General features: G+C 48.0%; 1 protein-coding gene across 1 annotated transcript; it reads right to left on the bottom strand.

Annotated features, from left to right (window-relative positions):
* Positions 1-38: 38 nt before the first annotated feature.
* LOC121147519 (rho guanine nucleotide exchange factor 1-like) lies at positions 39-17697 on the bottom strand. The gene is made up of 3 exons (XM_040967390.1): positions 17649-17697; positions 9349-10632; positions 39-274 (listed from the first exon to the last, which is right to left on the bottom strand). Exons 1-3 carry the CDS (start codon positions 17695-17697, stop codon positions 39-41), a joined length of 1569 nt encoding a protein of 522 aa, XP_040823324.1.
* Positions 17698-18286: the final 589 nt, after the last annotated feature.

Below are 18286 nucleotides of genomic sequence, written 5' to 3'. Positions count from 1 at the left end.
GCTAGGGAACGTGGAAGCTGTGAGGCGATCGTCAGCGACTAGTGTCCGTTGAAGCCCTGTTGGAGAAACGAGCGTCCCCTCCGGCTGGCTGGAGTGGAAGCACCCAGAGGCTGGGAATCCCGAGGCTGTTCCAGGGGCTGTGGCCCCGGGGGACACGCGTCGGCCTGAGGGAAAGGCGGGTCCGCGGTGCGCGCCCTCAGGAGCACAGCCGGGGGTCTACTCCCGACCCCCAACCTCCGCGCGATCTGTAATCGAAATAAATCAGGATAAGGCTCTGTGCGCGTGAGGGTGGCGTTTAAACTCGGGCAAAGGGGGGCAGCAGGTGACGGGGTGGGGGAACAGAACCTGAAGTTCTTACAGGGTGGCTTAAAAATAGGGTCACGGCGAGAAGCAGGCGCCAGGGCTCTAACGAGTCGATGAGAAGAACTGTGGGGGTCTGGAGTTGGGGAGGGAGTGGTGGTGGTGGCTTGCACAGCGAGAAAGAAAAGAAACGGGAAAGCCCTGGGTGTACTTGGGCGAAGAACTCAGTTACGTAAGATGCAGGCCCGGAGTGAAAGGCTGATGTTTGGAGAGTTTTTTAGGGTCGGCAGGGACTTTGCCAAGACTTCATTCAGCAGTGAGCGTGACCCGCTGTTTTGCGCTCTAAGGGATGGTCAAAATTGTGTTTTAACTGGACATTGTTGTGTCCTTGGTCCATGAACAGGCAAGACCCCCGCGTTGCGATGGGGTATTTCAGGATCACACCAGAGTGACGATGCTGGGAAAGAGTGGATGGGACAAAGAATCTCAGATGGATGGCTCAGGAAACGATGACTAACCAGAACAGAAGTGGGAGGCGGGGGAGGAAGAACCGAAGCCTCATTCCTGAGTGACCTGTGAGTTAGAAATGTGTGCTAGGAGTGGGCGTTTCTAGGAACAGCCCAGGGGACTCCCACACTGAAGTGCCAGCTCTGCTCTCCCTGTCTCCCTGCTGACCCGGCTAATGCTCTCCCTGGGAGGCCACAGATAATGGCTCAAGAACTTGGGACACCTGGAATCAGCTCCAGGCTGCTAGCTTGGACTTGGCCCAAACCAGCTAATGCAGGCATTTGGGGCGAATGAACAGAAGATGGGGAAATTTGTCTCAGCATCAATGAATGATCGCCAAAAAAAAAAAAAAAAAAGGGTGCGCGATGAGTCATTTGGCTCCAGTTGATCGCAACTCTTGGAGACAAGCCCCCCGGGCAAGTCGTTAAACCCCCGCTTAGTCTCAGTTCCCTTCTCTGTGAAACAGATGGACTCATACCCTACTCATGAGATTTTTTTTTTAAAAAGCGATAACAAAATTGACCCATAAAAGTTGTTTTACAAATGTAAGAAAATACTGTTTTCAAAAAAAGTGGTTCAGGAATGATCTGGCAGCTACACTGCCCACGTCTCATCATACCAGTGTTTCATGTGTTTGCTGTCCATCTCTGAGCCTTGATTTCCACGTGCTGCTAACACAGCAGTGACAGCTCTAACAGTCACATTCCTGCTACCCATAGGGAGACCTAGGTTGCCTTTCCAGCTTCCAAACTTTGATCCTCGCCCCATGTCTGACAGCACTTGGCGAGTGAACCACTACATGAATCTTTTCTCTTTCAGCCTCTGAAATAAATTTAAACAAAATTAAAAAAATTTTTTTTAAAGAATTCAGATGGTAGCTCTGTGAATTTTCACTGCCAATTCTTTCCTCTTCCATACTCATATATTTAGGGATATTCAAAATAAAATACTTGGGAGTTTGTGTGGCACTGTAGCCTAGTAGGTTAAGCCACAGCCTGCAATGCCAGCATCTCAGCTGGGCTCTGGTTTGTGTTCCAGTTGCATCACTTTGGATCCTGTTCTCTGCTGATGTCAAGGCTAAAAGCAGCAGAAGGTGGCATACATGCTGGGCACATAGAGATCTCGATGAAGCTTCAGCCCTGGTCCTTTGGGCCATCTGGGGAGTGAACAAATAGATGGAAAGTCTCTTGCTGTGTGTGCCATGCTTTCCCTGTGTAATCTGCCTTTCAAATAAAGAAAAATCTTTTTTTTTAAAAGTTTGCAGAGAGCTAGAAATGAAAAAAGGAGATTCAAAGAGCCTAATACTCTGAAAATGGTGTGATCAGTAATAATTCTGTAATATATTACCTACTGTATACACTTGAAGCAGTCAGAAAAACTGGAATGAAAACTTATTTCCAAAAATAACTAAAACTAAAACTTACTTCAAAATTCATTGAGTAGGGCCCGGCACAGTACCCTGGCAGCTAAAGTCCTCACCTTGGACCCGCTGGAATCCGATATGGGCACCGGTTCTAATCCCCGTGGCCCTACTTCCCATCCAGTTCTCTGCCTGTGGCCAGGGAAAACAGTCAAAGACAGCCCAAAGACTTGGGATCCTGCACCCAGAGACCTGGAGGAAGCTCCTGGCTCCTGGATTCAGATAGGCTCAACTTCGGAAATTGCGACCACTTGTAGAGTGAATCAACGGATGGAAGATCTTCCTGTCTGTATATCTGACTTTCCAATAAAAATAAATAAATATTTTTAAAACTATTCATTGAGTAAATATTTGCTGAGTACATATTACATGCCAAATTCTAGATTGGGGCATATTAAAAATGGATTAAATCAGGGCTGGTGTGATAGCGTAGTGGTTTAAGTCTTCGCCTTGCACGTGCCGGGATCCCATATGGTTGCTGGTTCTAATTCCGGCAGCCCTGCTTCCCATCAAGCTCCCTGCTTGTGGCATGGGAAAGCAGTCGAGGATGGCCCAAAGCCTTGGGATCTGCACCCGTGTGGGAGACCTGGAAGAAGTTTCTGGCTCCTGGCTTCGGATCAGCACAGCACCTGCTGTTGCAGTCACTTGGGGAGTGAACCATCGAACGGAAGATCTTCCTCTCTGTCTCTCCTCCTCTCTGTATATTTGTCTTTCCAATAAATTTAAAAAAAATCTTTAAAAATGGATCAAATGGAACCTAAGCACAGTTGCGTGGATGAGACATTGTACAAACATAGAAACTTGTAATTAAATGATAATAAATATAGACTCTTGATATAGACAAGGTATTATGGAAATCAAAAGAAAAAAAATAGCTCATTGTCTGAAGAAGTCAGGCAAGGCTTTTTGAACAAGTCATTCCCAGGTGGAAGGATGTCAGGGAGACAGCGATGCAGAAGAGATCTGTTCCGGGAGCAGCAAGTCCTGCTGATTAGGCATGAGCGCAGGGTGCCCGGAGGGCGTGGCAGGAAATGGGTTGGAAACCCTGGGTGAGACCTCAGGTGAGGGAGAATGTGGAGGCTTCCAGAAGGAGTTTGGACTTAGTGTCCTGCCCTGCTGCAGAGCTAAGCAGAAGAAGGGGTGGGGTCAAAGTTGACGTGCAGAAAGGTCACCCTGTCAGCAGGATAAAGATGAATCGGAGATCAGGAAGAGTAAGAGTTGAGCAGAAGAGGATGAGCAGGTCAGAAGGTACAGAGGAGGGGCAAGGTGCAGATTTGATTCAAAAAAAGGCTACACAGCTGATTGATGCACACCCCTGTTTACTGTCCAGCAGCGATGGACTTGGTGCAGAGCCTGAAATAACACACGTGGACTACTGTCTTGGTGTGATAGCCAAAGTTTATTAGTGGTATCAGACTTTTATAGAATGAGAGTTATATAGGATAAGGGCAGAGGTAAGGCGCTTAGGTAGTTCCCATAAACCTCTCCAGCAATTGTTTTCATGCCCTTGTTTGGAACTGTCTTTTGTTTTGTATATTCCATCAAGTGTTCTCATTCAAATAATAGCCAATCAGTTATACAAATGGTATCCAATCAGTCATTCTAACATAAATGGAATCCACTCAGTTATACAAATGGTTATCCAATCAGTTGTTCTCACACAAATGATATCCTATCTATTGTAATCCTATGTTCACTGTCCTTCTATGAATCACAATGCCCTTCTTTTTTTTTTTTTAAAGATTTATTTTTATTTTTTTTTAATTGGAAAGGCGGATATACAGAGAGGAGAGACAGAGAGGAAGATCTTCCGTCCAATGATTCACGCCCCAAGTGAGCGCAACGGCCGATGCTATGCCGATCCGAAGCCAGGAGCCTCTTCCGGGTCTCCCACGCAGGTGCAGGGTCCCAAAGCTTTGGGCTGTCCTCGACTGCTTTCCCAGGCCACAGGCAGGGAGCTGGAAGGGAAGCGGGGGCTGCCGGGATTAGAACCGGCGCCCATATGGGATCCTGGGCGTGCAAGGCGAGGACCTTAACCACTTGTGCCACCGCACCGGGCTCTCACAATGTCCTTCTACACCTTCTTCACTCAATACCATGTCCCCACACAGAACTGGGGAAGTAATGGCAGAAGGAGAGCCTGCTTGAGATGGCTGCATCCCATATCTGGAAGCCTCACTGCGGCTCTGGCTGCTCTGCTTCTGATCCAGCGTCCTGCTGTTGTACACCCTGGCAGGCAGCAGATGATGGCTCAAGCCTGTGGGTCCCTGAGGCCCGCGGATACAGTTCTAGGTTCCTATCTTGGGTCTGGCCCAACCAAGGCTTTGCCGACATTTGGGGAGTGAATTAGCAAATAATTAATTCTCTCTGACTTACTCAATCTTTCTCTCTGAAATAGAAGGAAAAACAAAAGAATTATAAAGGACACAGAAGCCACAGGGTTGAGTGGCAGACTGAATCAGAGGATAGAAGACGTGAGTAATATACCTTGGAAATGCTATGATTCAATACATATGATATGGTCCCCAAACCTGTGCAAAGTCATAACTTACTGATACGAAAATGGTGGAAACAATCCAATTATGTTATGTAGGAAGTAAGGCTAAGTGAGTCATACTAGGCTTTTGAGGGTGTGTCCTCTTGCAAGGGCAATTGTTATAGGAGCCAGCTCTGTAAGGCAAATTAGTAAAACTGCCATCTGCGACACAGCCCTGGCTGCTCCATTCTTATCCAGCTCCTTGCTAGCGTAACATTTGTGAACCAGGGGATGGAAAATCTTTCTCTCCCTCTCTCTCTCTCTCTCTTTCTGTCTCGGTCTCTCTCGGTAACTCTGCCTTTCAAATAGATAAAATAAATCCTTAAAAAAGAAGCTGACTGGTCCCGGCGCAGTAGACTGGTGGCTTAAGTCCTCACCTTGTTCACCCGGGATCCCATGTGGGTGCCAGTTCATATCCCGGCTGCTGTGCTTCCCTTGCAGCTCCCTGCTTGTGGTCTGGGAAAGCAGTCAAGCACGGTTCAAAGCCTTGGGACCCTGCACCTGCTTGGGAGACCTAGAAGAAGTTCTTGGCTCCTGGCTTCGGATCGGCTCAGCTCCGACCACTGAGGTTACTTTGCAGAGTGAATCATCGGACAGAAGAGTTTCCTCTCTGTCTCTTCTCTATGTTTACCTGGCTTTTCAATAAAAATAAATAAAATTTTTTTTAAAAAAAGTGAGCTGTGGGATAATTGCTAAGACATCAGAAAAAAGTCTCAAGAGAATCTCAGAAATCTTTCAGGTTGTATGTAGGGAAGGGTCTCCAGCTAGCCTTATTCTGAGTTACTGTCCCCATGTGAGAGAAGAATTCAAAATAGATCCATAGATATATAGAAAAAATGGGAGCAGGATTTATTTAAAGGCATTGAAGAGTAAGTACACGCTCATTAAGTGGGCAACCCATGCAGACAGCCTCCACCTGGCTCCAGTAGTCCCTGTTATTTGTTAGTGACTGGTGCCCTACCTGAATATATAAATGAGTGGGATTTAGTGTGCATGGTGGTCTCTGGGAACATTTTCATGGTGTCTCCAAGTGGAGTTCAGCATACTTGTGTTTGGGGCCTGGCATGGTAGCCTAGTGGCTAAAGTTCTGTCCTTGAACTCGTCGGGATCCCATATGGGCGCTGGTTCTAATCCCGGAGGCCCAATTTCCCATCCAGCTCCCTGCATGTGGCATGGGAAAGCAGTTGAGGACAGCCCAAAGCCTTGGGACCCTGCACCTGCATGGGAGACCCAGAGGAGGCTCCTGGTTCAGGATTGGCACAGCTTCAGCCATTGTGGCTGTTTGGGGAGTGAACCATTCAACAGAAGATCTTCCTCTCTGTCTCTTCTCTTTTATGTATATCTGATATTCCAATAATAAAAAAATCAAACCTTTATAAAAAGAATATATGTATTCATCATGGCCTCTGGGAAGTTTCAAGTCCAGGACTGGAGGCCTCATTGGTTTGGCTTTTGTCCTTTTAAAAGGTAATTTTTAATCCAAGTGTGAGTACAGTTCTTCCAAGTAGGGGAAATGGTGGTAGGAACAAGGTGGTTAATGGGGCTAGAAGAAAGAACAAACACCAAACACTGAGGCAAAGAACTAGATGATTTGTTTCTTTAACATAAGAGCAATCTCAAAATATTGACAACATGTGGTTATTCCATTAATATTAACCTCTTAAGGGCCTGACACAACGGCTTGGTGGCTAAATCCTTAATTCCCTGCTTGTGACCTGGAAAAGCCGTAGAGGATGGCCCAAAGCTTTGGGACCCTGTGTCTACACAGGAAACCTAGAAGAAGCTCCTGGCTCCTGGTTTCAGACTGGCTCAGCTCTAACCATTGTGGTCACTTGGGGAGTGAACCAGCAGGTGGACAGTTTTTCTCTCTGTATCTCCTGCTCTCTGGATATCTGCCTTTAAGATAAAAATAAATAGGGCCTGGCGGCGTGGCCTAGTGGTTAAAGTCCTTGCCTTGAACGCTCTGGGATCCCATATGGGTGCCAGTTCTAATCCCGGCAGCTCCACTTCCCATTCAGCTCTCTGCTTGTGGCCTGGGAAAGCAGGTGAATATGGCCCAAAGCTTTGAGATCCTGCACCCATGTGGGATAACTGGAAGAAGTTCCTGGCTCCTGGCTTTGGATTGGCATAGCATCGGCTGTTGCGCTCACTTGGGGAGTGAATCATCGGACGGAAGATCTTCCTCTCTTTCTTTCCTCCTCTCTGTATATCTGACTTTCCAATAAATAAATCTTTTTTTAAAAAAGATAAAAATAAATAAAATCTCTTTAAAGACTGTTTTCACCCCAAAAAGTAGAATTAAACTAAAATCTCTTTAAAGACTGGTGCTGTGGAATAACAGGCATAAAGTCTTTGCCTGCAGTATACTATTCCATATAGGTGTTTGATTTGCAGATACACTTTCTTTTAGATGATGTTTACATAGTGGATCAGGGTGGGAAGGACCTAGGGTTAGGGAGAAGTGGTTCTGATCATTGTTTCCAAGCTTTCTATTTCTTCTTCCCATTTGTGGAGTGAGGCAGAAGATAGAGGGATAAACCACACTCAACATCCCCACCATTCCGATGATGGGGAAGGACTACCCGATATCAACCCAGAGTCACAGTGGTGCATGTTCCAAAGGTTCTGCACAGGTAGATGTGATAATTTGAAATGTTGTCGATCTCATTGATCTAGGGATGAAGAATCCCTTCCAAAGTCCATTGGCTGACACGGTCAACCTTTTACAGTCTCCAATCGCCCAGATATTTGCTGTCATTGTTAGGCTGGGATAGTTGTCCAAATGTTCTGTTCTCCATTCTCTGCTATGGTACCAGATGTCTTCTTCAGGCTCCATGAGCCACTATGTTCTCCATGTGCACCATGGTCTGCCATCTAGCACTCCATCCTCTATACTGAGGAGGACCAGTTCTCCTAGGTGGGCTCATGGACCTCATCCAGGAGACCAGGGTCATGCTGGACTCCCCCACCCCAGGGCTAAGAGATTCAGTGACCACCTCACAAGCAGGACTATGGCCTCGGGTCATGAGACCCAGCTCTCATCATGCAAGCAGGCTTGGACCAGGAGACTCAGGACCCTCCAGACCCCCAACCCTGGGGCTCACAGATCCAGCACCCACTGCACAGGTGGCCCCAAGGACCTGGGCCAGGAGATCCAGGCCCTGCCAGACCCCCCACGTCCGGGGCTCCCAGACCCAACACCTAAAAATGAAAATGAAGGATACTCTACTTCAGATCCACCTTCCTAGAAAAGCAACAGAGGATGGCCCAAGTGCTTGGGCCCCTGATATGCAAGACACATATGAAGCTTCTGGCTCTTGGCTCGGACAGGTCTGGCTGTGCCTGTAAACCAGTGATGGAAGATCTCTTTCTCTGGAATTCTGACTTTCAAATAAATAGATGGGAATTTCATTTTTATTGAAAAAAAATAAAAAGACTTCAGGGAGACCACTTTGCAAGCCTGAACTCTTCGTCCTGGAATGAGTCAGAGTCTCCCCCTTGTTCCCTTGCTGCCACTATTGCCAACAAATAACACAGTCCTCAGAGGTACAAAAAAATAGAAACCTTCCAGTTTAGCACTTTTATTTATCCAGCAGCTCCACTCCACTAACTCCTTTGTACAATCCATTAACTTTTTCAGCTTTTCAAAGGGAAGTTACATAAATATAACACATATACATGCTCTTAATATGCACTCATAGGGCATAGCATGATGGTTCAATGGCTAAATCCTCACCTTGCATGCACTGGTATCTCATTTTGGCACCAATTCCTGTCTCAGCTGCTCTTCTTCCCATCCAGCTAGCTCTCTGCTGTGGCCTGGGAGGGCAGTTGAGAATGGCCCAAAGCCTTGAGACCCTGCATCCATGTGGGAGACCTGAAGGAGGCTCCTTGCTTCTGGCTCCTGTCTTTGTATTGGCTCAGCTCTGGCAGTTTTGGCCCCATGGTGAATGAACCAGCCGGTGGAAGATCCTTCTCTCTTTCAGGAACTCTGCCTTTGTGCTAAAAAAAAAGAATTTAGATTTCCATTTGGCTCATTTCCCAAATGATTGCAAATGCTGGAGCTGAGCCTATCTGAAACCAGAAGCCAGGAACTTCTTGTTGGTGACTTTGGACCATCCTCCACTGCTTTCTCAGTGGTGAGCAGGGAGCTGGATAGGAAGTGGGGCCTTCAGGACATGAACCAGTGCCCACATGGGATGGTGGTTCAGCAAGGTAAAGTCAAGCTATCACACCATCTCCCCCCCCCCCCAATCTTCTTTTTGATTTGGTTTAAAGAGAGTCATTTATAGAAAGTAGAATTAAAAGATGCTCCTTTAGGAGGGTGGTGATGTGGCACAGCAGGTAACACTGGTATTCTCATATGAGCAGCAGCTTGAGTCCCGGCTGCTATCCTTCTGAACCAGCTTCTTGCTAAGTCACTTGGGAAAGCAGCTGAGGATGGCCCAGGTCCTTGGGTTCCTGCCACCTGGATGGAGTTCGGGGCTCCTGGCTGTGGCCTCGCTCAGCCGTGGGCTGTAGCAGCCGCAATGGAGAGTGAACCAGCAGACGGCAGGCTTTCTCCCTCTGCGGCGGCGGCACTCACCGCTGATGACCTCCTGCTGCTTCATCTGGCTCTTGGGCAGGCTGTGCAGGGTGTCCTGGGGCTTGAGCTCCAGCCAGCCAGGGGGCTCCTCCGGTTCCAGCTCCAGTCCTGACCTCTCCGGCTTGCCGTCCTCGCCAGGCTCAGGACTCTTCGTGTCAGCATCCTTTTCCGTGTTGTCCAGCGGCTCCTGGCTTGCTGGGCCTTGCTGTGGAGGGTCCTCTATCTCCAGGGTCGTATCTATACCTGGCTCCCCGTCTACACCACAGATAGGGTGCAGAGAGACTCTGAGGGTGTCCTGACTAGAAGTCTGGGCACTGCAATCCTGAGAGGACACCCCCAGGCCTCCCTTCCGATCCTTAAGGCCTGGCTTCTTCCTGTCTACGTTGCCTTTGGGGTGTCGCAAGTCTGGAGAGTGGTTTTCATCCTGGTTCCAGCGGGCGGTGTCCAGGATGCTGCTCAGCCCTTTGTTGGTCTTGGGGGGCTCCCTGGACCGCTGGTTCCCCATCACCTTTTTCCGGAAGAAGTTCCTCCCCGACTTCTTGTCCCTGCTCTTGGTCCGCACCCCGAGGTGGTGCATGTACAGCCTGATGGCACCCACTACAGCAGCGTTGCGCTCCTGATCCGTGGAGATGGTGTGTTGCATCTCCTCCAGGTGGGCCAGCAGCTGCTCGGCCACGTGTCTCTCCCAGGCGGTGTAGCTGACACCGTCCCGCCCGGCCCAGGTCTCCAGCTGGTCCAGCTCCTGCTCCCAGGGTGTCATGCCCATGAGCCGCTTGGAGCAGAAGTCATTCAGCTGCCTGCTCACTGCCGCCTGCTGGCTCTGCACCACCTCCTGCACTAAATGCCATTGGACGGCTTCGGAGAGATCAGGTCGCAAGCGGTCAAGTTCAAAAGCCACATGGGGAGGGAACTGCACCCGCAGGACTGCGGTCTTGTCCAGGAAGCTGTGGCGAAAGTCCAGGAAGGCCTTCTTAGCCTCTTTGGGCCCCAGGGAGCCAAGCATGTCCGCGTGCAGGCAGCAGAGCAGGGGTCCAGGCTCGAACTGCAGGGCCACGTGCTGCAGGAGTGCCATCAGGTGGGCCGGGCGCTGCTTCACCTGCTCCAGGTTCTGGAACTGGCTGTTGTGTTCCTCTGCGTTCCTCTTCAGTTCCATGTCAAAGTCCTCATCCTCAGCCCCGATGATGCTAATTGGTGCCAGATCAGGCTGGGGGACCAACGGGGCCGATGCCCCGGCCACATCTTCCAGTTCCATGGGCGCTGCAGGGCTGAGTCCGAATGCGGCAGCTGTGGCACCGGATTATGGAGCTGAGCCAATATGAAGCTGAGCCAATCTGCAGGTGAACCAATCTGAATCTCTTCCGAGTGCTTTGGGCTATCCTCTACTGTTTTGCCAGAAGTGAGCAGAGAACTGAACGGAAAGTGGAGCCTCCAAGACATAAACCGGTGCCCACATGGGATGCAAGACCTGCAAGGCAAAGTCAAGCTATCATACCAGCCCCCCCAAATAAATAAATCTTATAAAAAAGATAGTGATGAGATCCCTGGCTCCAGCCACCATGTGCATGTGGTGAGCTGTCCCCAGGCCTGCCTGGGCTCTGGGGGCTGCTCTCTTCTTGGTGAGTACACAGAGGGGGAAGTCTCCGTGACTGGGCAAGCCCAGGGCCCACCCACCGCCCTCATTAAGCGGTGGATGGGATTGGGGAGGGGCGCGACCTGGGGCCTGGGGGTTTAAACTTCCTGCAGCCTGACAGCTGCGGGTGGGTCTCAGGACAGGGCGTCTCATGCTCAGATCCCTGGCTCCAGCCACCACATGCACGTGGTAAGCTGTCCCTGGCAGCCAGTGCGCCATTTGGCGCCAGGCTCTGCCTGCTAGCCTCCCAGTAGGGGAGCTCTGGAGTTTTGGTTCTTTGAATTGCTGCTTAGGTAGTTACAGGTTGAACCTACTGTGCTTCTGGGATGTGAATCAATTCTAAAGATTCCCAATGACAGCATCTCTTCCTTTGAAGAACTTGTAATCACTTAATGCTTAGCACAGAACACCAGTCAATGCAAAAGCTATGGCTCGGGGCTTGTCCAGCAGGATATCCTATTACCTAACGTGATGATGGATCAGCTGACAGTCACACTAGGCAGGGCCATGACATTAACTAGCACTTGAGCACCATATCCGGAGGTAGATTCTGTGGAGGATGTATGGGCCAGACCCCGTGGAAATTCTAGCTCCATGGGTTAGCTCAAAAGTTAGGGTGGTGATGGACTAAGCTAGGTGTGACCAAAGAGCCTCCCATCACTCTCAGGTAAAGGAACCCATAGCAGTCTGGACTGGTCAAGGCAACAGCACCTGAATCTGCATCCTGAACAGGGTGTGTGTGGGGAGGGGGTGGGGGTGGGCTGCAACATTCACCAGCTCATACAAGGCCAAAAGGAAGGCCAGATTTTCCGGGCACTGCTCTAAAACCCAATAACATGTATGAGAACTGGGTTTGAGAGTGGGTCAAGTGGAGGAACTTGGGAAACTTCCCTGGTGGGTCACAGCTGCCGCTGGTGAACAAGTGGTCCAGACCCGGAGGTCGGACAAGCTGGGCAAAGTAACTCCAATGGCTGGCGATTGTGTGAATTGGTAATGGAGCACGACAAACTGGGCAGGATTGAGCAAGCCTTGACCTACAAGTGAAACTAGAAACCAAGATGGAGCACAGATCATGCTGAACCAGGCTCTTGTACCTACTGGTCTGCGTGAGCCAAGGATGCTAAGCCACAGTGTCTAAGGCAGAGGCCGTAACAGGTGAGGGACTGAGCCAAGCTGAGTCAGAGCAACCACTGGCATGCATGTGACCTATGGCTGGGAACAGGTGCAGTTGGGGAGCTAAAGGGACACCCTAACTGGGTTGAGGTTCCCATCAAGGGGCACGTGTGGGCCTGGAATGGGGGATGCATTCCGATCAGGAAATGGTTGTAGTCTCCGTTGGCACAAGTGTGGACTGGAACTGGAGGCATCAAGCCGGGCCAGACTCCAACACCGTCTGGTGTCCTGGAGGACCAGGGTAGATGTGGGACGGACTAGACTAGGTCTCAACCCCTACTGAACCACGTGTGAGCTATATGTCGGTATGGACAAGCCGTGGCTGGGCTGAAACATCCAACAGTAAGAACCAGATTGGGTTGAAGGCCAGACAGGAAAAGCCACTGTTCCTGCTAGGACAGGAGGTGAACTGAGTAGGTCTGGCTCATGGACCCACTGGTATGAAAAAAATCTGGTATTGGGAAGGGTTCTGATGGAGGAGCCTGGGCAACTCCTCTGACAGGACACAGTCCCTGCAGGTAAGTGTAAGATCATGATAGGAAATAGCCCACAACAAGCCATGGAAAGTTTCCCACTGGCATACATGTGGCATGGGTCCGGGGCAGACCAGGCTGAATCAGTTCACATCATCCACTAGCAAATTCAAACACCAGAACAGAGTGTGTGGGTCGAGCCAGGTTCAGTCGTGACAAAAACCAGTGCACAGAACGGAAGGCCAAGGTGAGTTTGCCTGTACTGGATGTGACTGCCGTGCCCAACCAGCATGCGTGAGAACCAGGAAGGGAGGGGGTGGAATCAGCTGGGGAAGATTGGCATGGTTCCCTTGCTGGACAGCTACTCCCACTGGAGAGTGTAAGCTGGGATGGGGGCAGACCAGACTAAGCAGGGCTACAACACCTATATGTTTCATGTGGACTAGATCAGGGAAAAGCCAGGCTGGCCCGATTATTCCTACTGGTGCAAACAAAATTAGAGTGGGTGAGGGTTGTTTGGGTTTGGTGCAGCATCAGCTGGAAGAAGCTGGCACTGGGGCTAATTCTGTTGAGTCAAACCACAGAACCACCTGGAGAGAGCATAATCCGGGAGTGGGAGAGACCTGGGAGGGAAATAGTGGGTTCCCCCCTCTTGGGTTACCACTCCCACGGGAGGGCACGAAAACTAGGACTGGGACTGGGGTGGCTGACAGAGAGGCACTCAACAACATCTGTGAAGGCTGGATAGGTGAGTAGGTTAGGTAGAACTAAGCTTCAATACCCGTCGACATGTATGAGAGCCAAGGGGTATGAGGGACAGACTGGACTAGTCTGCTACATATACTGGCAAACCAAGGTAGGGGGTGGGCCTGGTGGGGGTTATTGTGGGTCGCTCTGACTAGGCTGCAGCTCCCACTGATTTATGTGAGGGCCAAGTATGTGCTGGGCAGAACCAGGCTGGACTGCAACACCTATTGGTTCCAGTGGAAGTGGGGCTGAAAACAGAACCAATCCAGCAATTGCAACCACCAGCTGATCAGGGCAATGGACTGTGCTTGCTAGTACATACAAGAATCTGGTCTTGGGACACCTCAGGCAAAGTTCCTTTGGGGATCTCCTCAATCGAAATGCCAGACTCAGAACACTGACCAAGAAAAGACAGAGGACAGAACAAGTCAATCAACCACCTCAGCTATTTGTTGGCAGCGAAAAACTGGGCAAATGGAGACTCTATGATGGACTATGTCAATCAGTGGATTCTTCAATGACATCGTGCTTGGAGTGGTGAGATTGGCAGCGATTCATAACTGTTGAACTATCAAAACCACTTGAGCAAAAATCTCGGGGCATGCCCCACATCCTGGACCTGGGGAGAGTGGGAAACTGGGTGGGTCTTCTCCCTCAATATCCCCCTTTACCTCAGATACATGAAGGAAACAATATGGAAATAATAGTCTTACCCACTTTCCTATAGCCTTTGAACCTTTTTACTGTAATTAACTATGTAAAGATTGTAAAAAATATAATAATAATAATAATAAAAAGATAGTTATGGGCCTGGTGTGTTAGCGTGGTCGTTAAAGTCCTCGCCTTGCTCGCGCCAGGATCTCATATGGTCACCCGTTTCATCCCGGCGGTCCCCCTTCCCATCCAGCTCCCTGCTTGTGGCCTGGGAAAGGAGTTAAGGACACACCAAAGCCTTGGGACCCTGTACCTGCCAGGAAGAGCTCCTAGCTCCTGTCTTCGGATTGGCTCAGCTCCAGCTGTTGCGGCCGCTTGGGGAGTGAATCATTGGACAGATCTTCCTCTCTGTCTCTCCTCTCTGTATATCTGCCTTTCAATAAAAATAAATAAATCTTAAAAATATATAGTTATTACATAATGATACCTGCTCAGTGATGGACTATAATATTATAATAAGTGGTCCCAGTGCAGTGGGGACTTTAGAGGCTAAAATCCTTATCTTGAACGTGTGCTAGGATCCCATATGGTTGCAGGGTCTAATCCTGGCAGTTCCACTTCCCATCCAGCTCCCTGCTTGTGGGCTGGGAAGGCAGTTGAGAACGGCCCAAAACTTTGGGACCCTGCACCCGTGTGGGAGACCCAGAAGAGGTTCCTGGCTTTGAATCAGCACGGCACCGGCCGTTGCGCTCACTTGGGGAGTGAATCATCGGACGGAAGATCTTCCTCTCTGTCTCTCCTCCTTTCTGTATATCTGACTTTGTAATAAAAATAAATAAATCTTAAAAAAACAAAACAACAAATGGGGCCTTGTAAATAAATAAGGATTTTTTATTTATTTATTTTTTTAAAAAATTTTTATTTTATTATCATTGTATTATGTGAAACAGTTTTATAAGCATTGGGGAGTCCCCCGCCCCTCCCACACCCCTCCTCCCATAGTGGATTGCTCCATCTTGCTGCACAACGGTTCAAGTTCAGTTGAAATTCCTACATTGTGAGCATGTACCTAGCATAAAGTCCAGCGTCTCATTGTCCAGACAAGTTCAGTGGCCTCTTGGGGAGACCCTCTCTGGTCTGAAGGTAGAGCCAACAGAGCAAAGTTCCGGTCAGTTAAAACCCCCAACAAAACTTCAGCGTCGATATACAATGTTATGGGGTTAATTGGTATAGTGTTGAGTGAACAATATGTTAAAAAAAAAAAAAAAAGTTCAATTCTTCCACATCTCTGGGTTTAGACAGTATCAGTGACAGGTTCAAAAAAGTAACAATCAACCAAGCATAAATTACAGGTTAAATCCAGGCAAACATTAGGTGTCTGACATAGTGTTGAGTAGACATTATGTAAAAATTACATGTAAGTTCTTGATTACCTTCTACAACTATTTCGATGTCACCTCCTCAATTGAGGTGTGTAACGATTTTGGGGGGTGTTGCAGAGAAATCTCTCATACCTTGCTAATGAGTTCTTGTTCTTTATGTTCCATCTAATAGTATATGAGTGAGTCCTTGATGACCTATCTTTATTGTTCTTTGGTAATCTCATCCTATTAGTGTGTGTATATGAGTGTGTGTGTAAGTGTGTGTGTGTGAAGGGGGGAGGGGGGGTTTAAACACAGCTGCTTTTGGCAGTGAGGGGTCTTGTTCCGGCTTTTCCCCGACCCTCAAGAGCGAGTCTCGTCGTTGTTTTAGTGTTGCCACTGCTTGGCGGCGGCGACACTCTATATCTGGATTTTCAATTAAAAAAATCAATATCTCTTTGAAAAAATTTCTAGGGGAAGAAGTCTAATGTCTACTTGGCTACCTTAACACTATCTGCCCTGATCTACTGGTGAGCTTTCATCCTAGTGGCTTTTCCAGATGCATTAGCAGGGAGTTGAACTGAAAGTGGAGCAGCCAGTCACATGAGATACTGTTATTGTAGGCAACAGTTTAACCCACATGCCACAATGTTGTCCCCTGAAAGATGTTTAAAGATTTACTTATGTACTTTAAAGGCAGAGAGAGTCAATCTTCCTTTCATTCTCTAACTATCCACGGTAGCTAGGACTGGGGAGGTTTAAGCCTGTGACTTTTTCTGAGTCTCCCAAGTAGGTGACAGGGACCCAAGTTCTTGGGCTATCATCTGTTGTTTTTTAAGTCCATTAGCAGGAAGCTGAATTGGAAGTAGATTCAGAAATTTTGATGAGGGATGCTTGAGTCTCTAACAAGCACTTGCTAAGCTGTGCCACTGCTCTGGCCCCTAGCATATTGTTTCCAAGGTTCATTAGAGCACGAAATAGTATTTCAATCTTTTTATGGCCAAATAATGTTATATTGTATGAATATATATGTATATATTTAAAATTTCCTAATTTTTGTTGGCAAGGCAGATTTATAGAGAGAAGGAGATATAAAAAGAGCTTCCATCTGCTGGTTCACTTTCCAAGTGGCCCCAACAGCTGGAGCTGAGCCAATCCCAAGCCAGGAGCCAGGAACCTCTTCCATGTCTCCCACATAGGTACAGGGTCATAAGCAGGGAGCTGGATGGAAAGTGGAACTTCCAGAACATGAACCAGTGCCCTTAAGGGATCCCAGCATTTGCAAGGCAAAGATTTAGCCACTGAGCCATCAGGTCAGGACCTACTGTATGAATATATTACATGTTATTTACCCATTAACCACTTGGTGAACTTTTAAGTTGTTTCTACTTTATTACTATTGATAATGCTGTGATGAACATATATATCTAAATGTCTTCTCATAAGTGTTCGTTTCTTTTTGATTTGTATTTATAACAAATACTCATATCTCATTTCTTTCTTAAGAAATACTTACATCTTATGGATAGGCAGGGATAACCCTTTATCAGGAAGGGATTAAGGATTGCTGACACCCAAGTCATGTTCCATGCCAACCCCATAGGGCCAAGAACTTGGTACACCCATTCCTTAGCATGCACCTGAGCCTCACTGCAACCTGCTGCAGAAACAGTGACAGCTTCCTGGAGATGCTAATGGATGTGACAGCACCATTCCAAAATGTGTTTCCTCAGAATTTTCAGTCAGGGCCTGCTCTGAGCACCATACCTACCCTGTATGGCCCCAGTCTGGGTGGGGACAATATCTCTTCAGGTAGCCAGTACTCAACTGTGAGTGTGCTATCTTTTATTTATTTATTTATTTAGCTTATCAATAAATCTTATTCTGGGTAAGTCTCCCTGTTGCAGTCCTACGCATAGAAAGATAAGAACTTGACTAAGTCTGGTCATTTCTCTGTGTGCCCAGATATGGCTCTCATCTCCCAGGACATAATTTGGGGATCCCCATATCAATGTGGTAACTGTTTGGCATTCTGATTGTTTACCAAAACGGCTGAACTGTCTACGTGCACACCTGCAGCATAGTGATATGGTAATAGCTATCCAGGGCTTGGAAGCCACACCTCTCCCACCCATGTAATCCTTTCTGCTCACTTGTGACTCACCTGTCATTACCTGGAGCCAGAGGTGGGGCAGTGTTGAGTTGTTACATAACCATTTCCCTCCCAAGCCCCTCAAAGCCTGCGTTGGGGAGGGGGCTCACCCTTCTTGTTCTCTCGTGCATCATTGCTTGGGCACATGGTCTCTCGCATGCTGGCTTGCTTTCTGCCGACAGCCTCTGAGAACAGAGGTTACAATCTTCCTCCCTTACCTTTTCACTTTCTGGCTCACTCTCCCTGAAAATGGCCTATGTGTGTCTATATTCCTCACCTTTTAAATAAACTTGCTTAAGCCATGTTGATGGCTTTTTAAATAAGAGCAAAGAATTGAGAAAATATTCAGCCCATACCTAGACCACAACAATTAGAGGGCTCCCATTTCTCCCTCCTCACTAACTCTCGTTAGTTTCAGTCTATTTTTAGTCATCTTAGCTAGTGCCTATAAAGTGATATCTCATTGTACTTTGGATTTGCATTTAATGACTTGTGATCTCATCTTTTTATGAGTTTATGGACCATTTGGACATCTTTGTCCCTTTTAAAATTTGGAGATTTTTTTTGTGTGTGTTTTTTTTTTCTTTAAATTTATTTAATTTTGTTCCTAGGGCAGATTTACAGACAGAAGGAGAGACACAGAGAAAGATTTTTCCATCACTGATTCATTCCGCAAATGGTTGCAATGGTTGGAGCTGAGCTTTTCTGAAGCCAGGAACCTCTTCTGGGTCTTCCACGTGGGTAAAGT

Source organism: Ochotona curzoniae, unplaced genomic scaffold, assembly GCF_017591425.1.
Source record: "Ochotona curzoniae isolate NIBS_2020 unplaced genomic scaffold, NIBS_Ocur_1.0 scaffold_4506, whole genome shotgun sequence".
Taxonomy (NCBI): domain Eukaryota; kingdom Metazoa; phylum Chordata; class Mammalia; order Lagomorpha; family Ochotonidae; genus Ochotona; species Ochotona curzoniae.
The sequence above is the reverse complement of the archived record's forward strand: the minus strand, read 5'-3'. Positions and strand labels throughout refer to the sequence as shown.

Excerpts from the sequence above, each read along its gene's own strand:
- LOC121147519 (XM_040967390.1), bottom strand. The coding sequence starts at position 17,697 with ATGCGAGAGACCATGTGCCCAAGCAATGATGCACGAGAGAACAAGAAG. Across the intron at positions 10,633-17,648 it reads TGCACGAGAGAACAAGAAGG|CTGCCGCATTCGGACTCAGC; the intron begins GTGAGCCCCCTC and ends CCGGTGCCACAG. Across the intron at positions 275-9,348 it reads GCAGCAGGAGGTCATCAGCG|AGCCTTATCCTGATTTATTT; the intron begins GTGAGTGCCGCC and ends TCACGCGCACAG.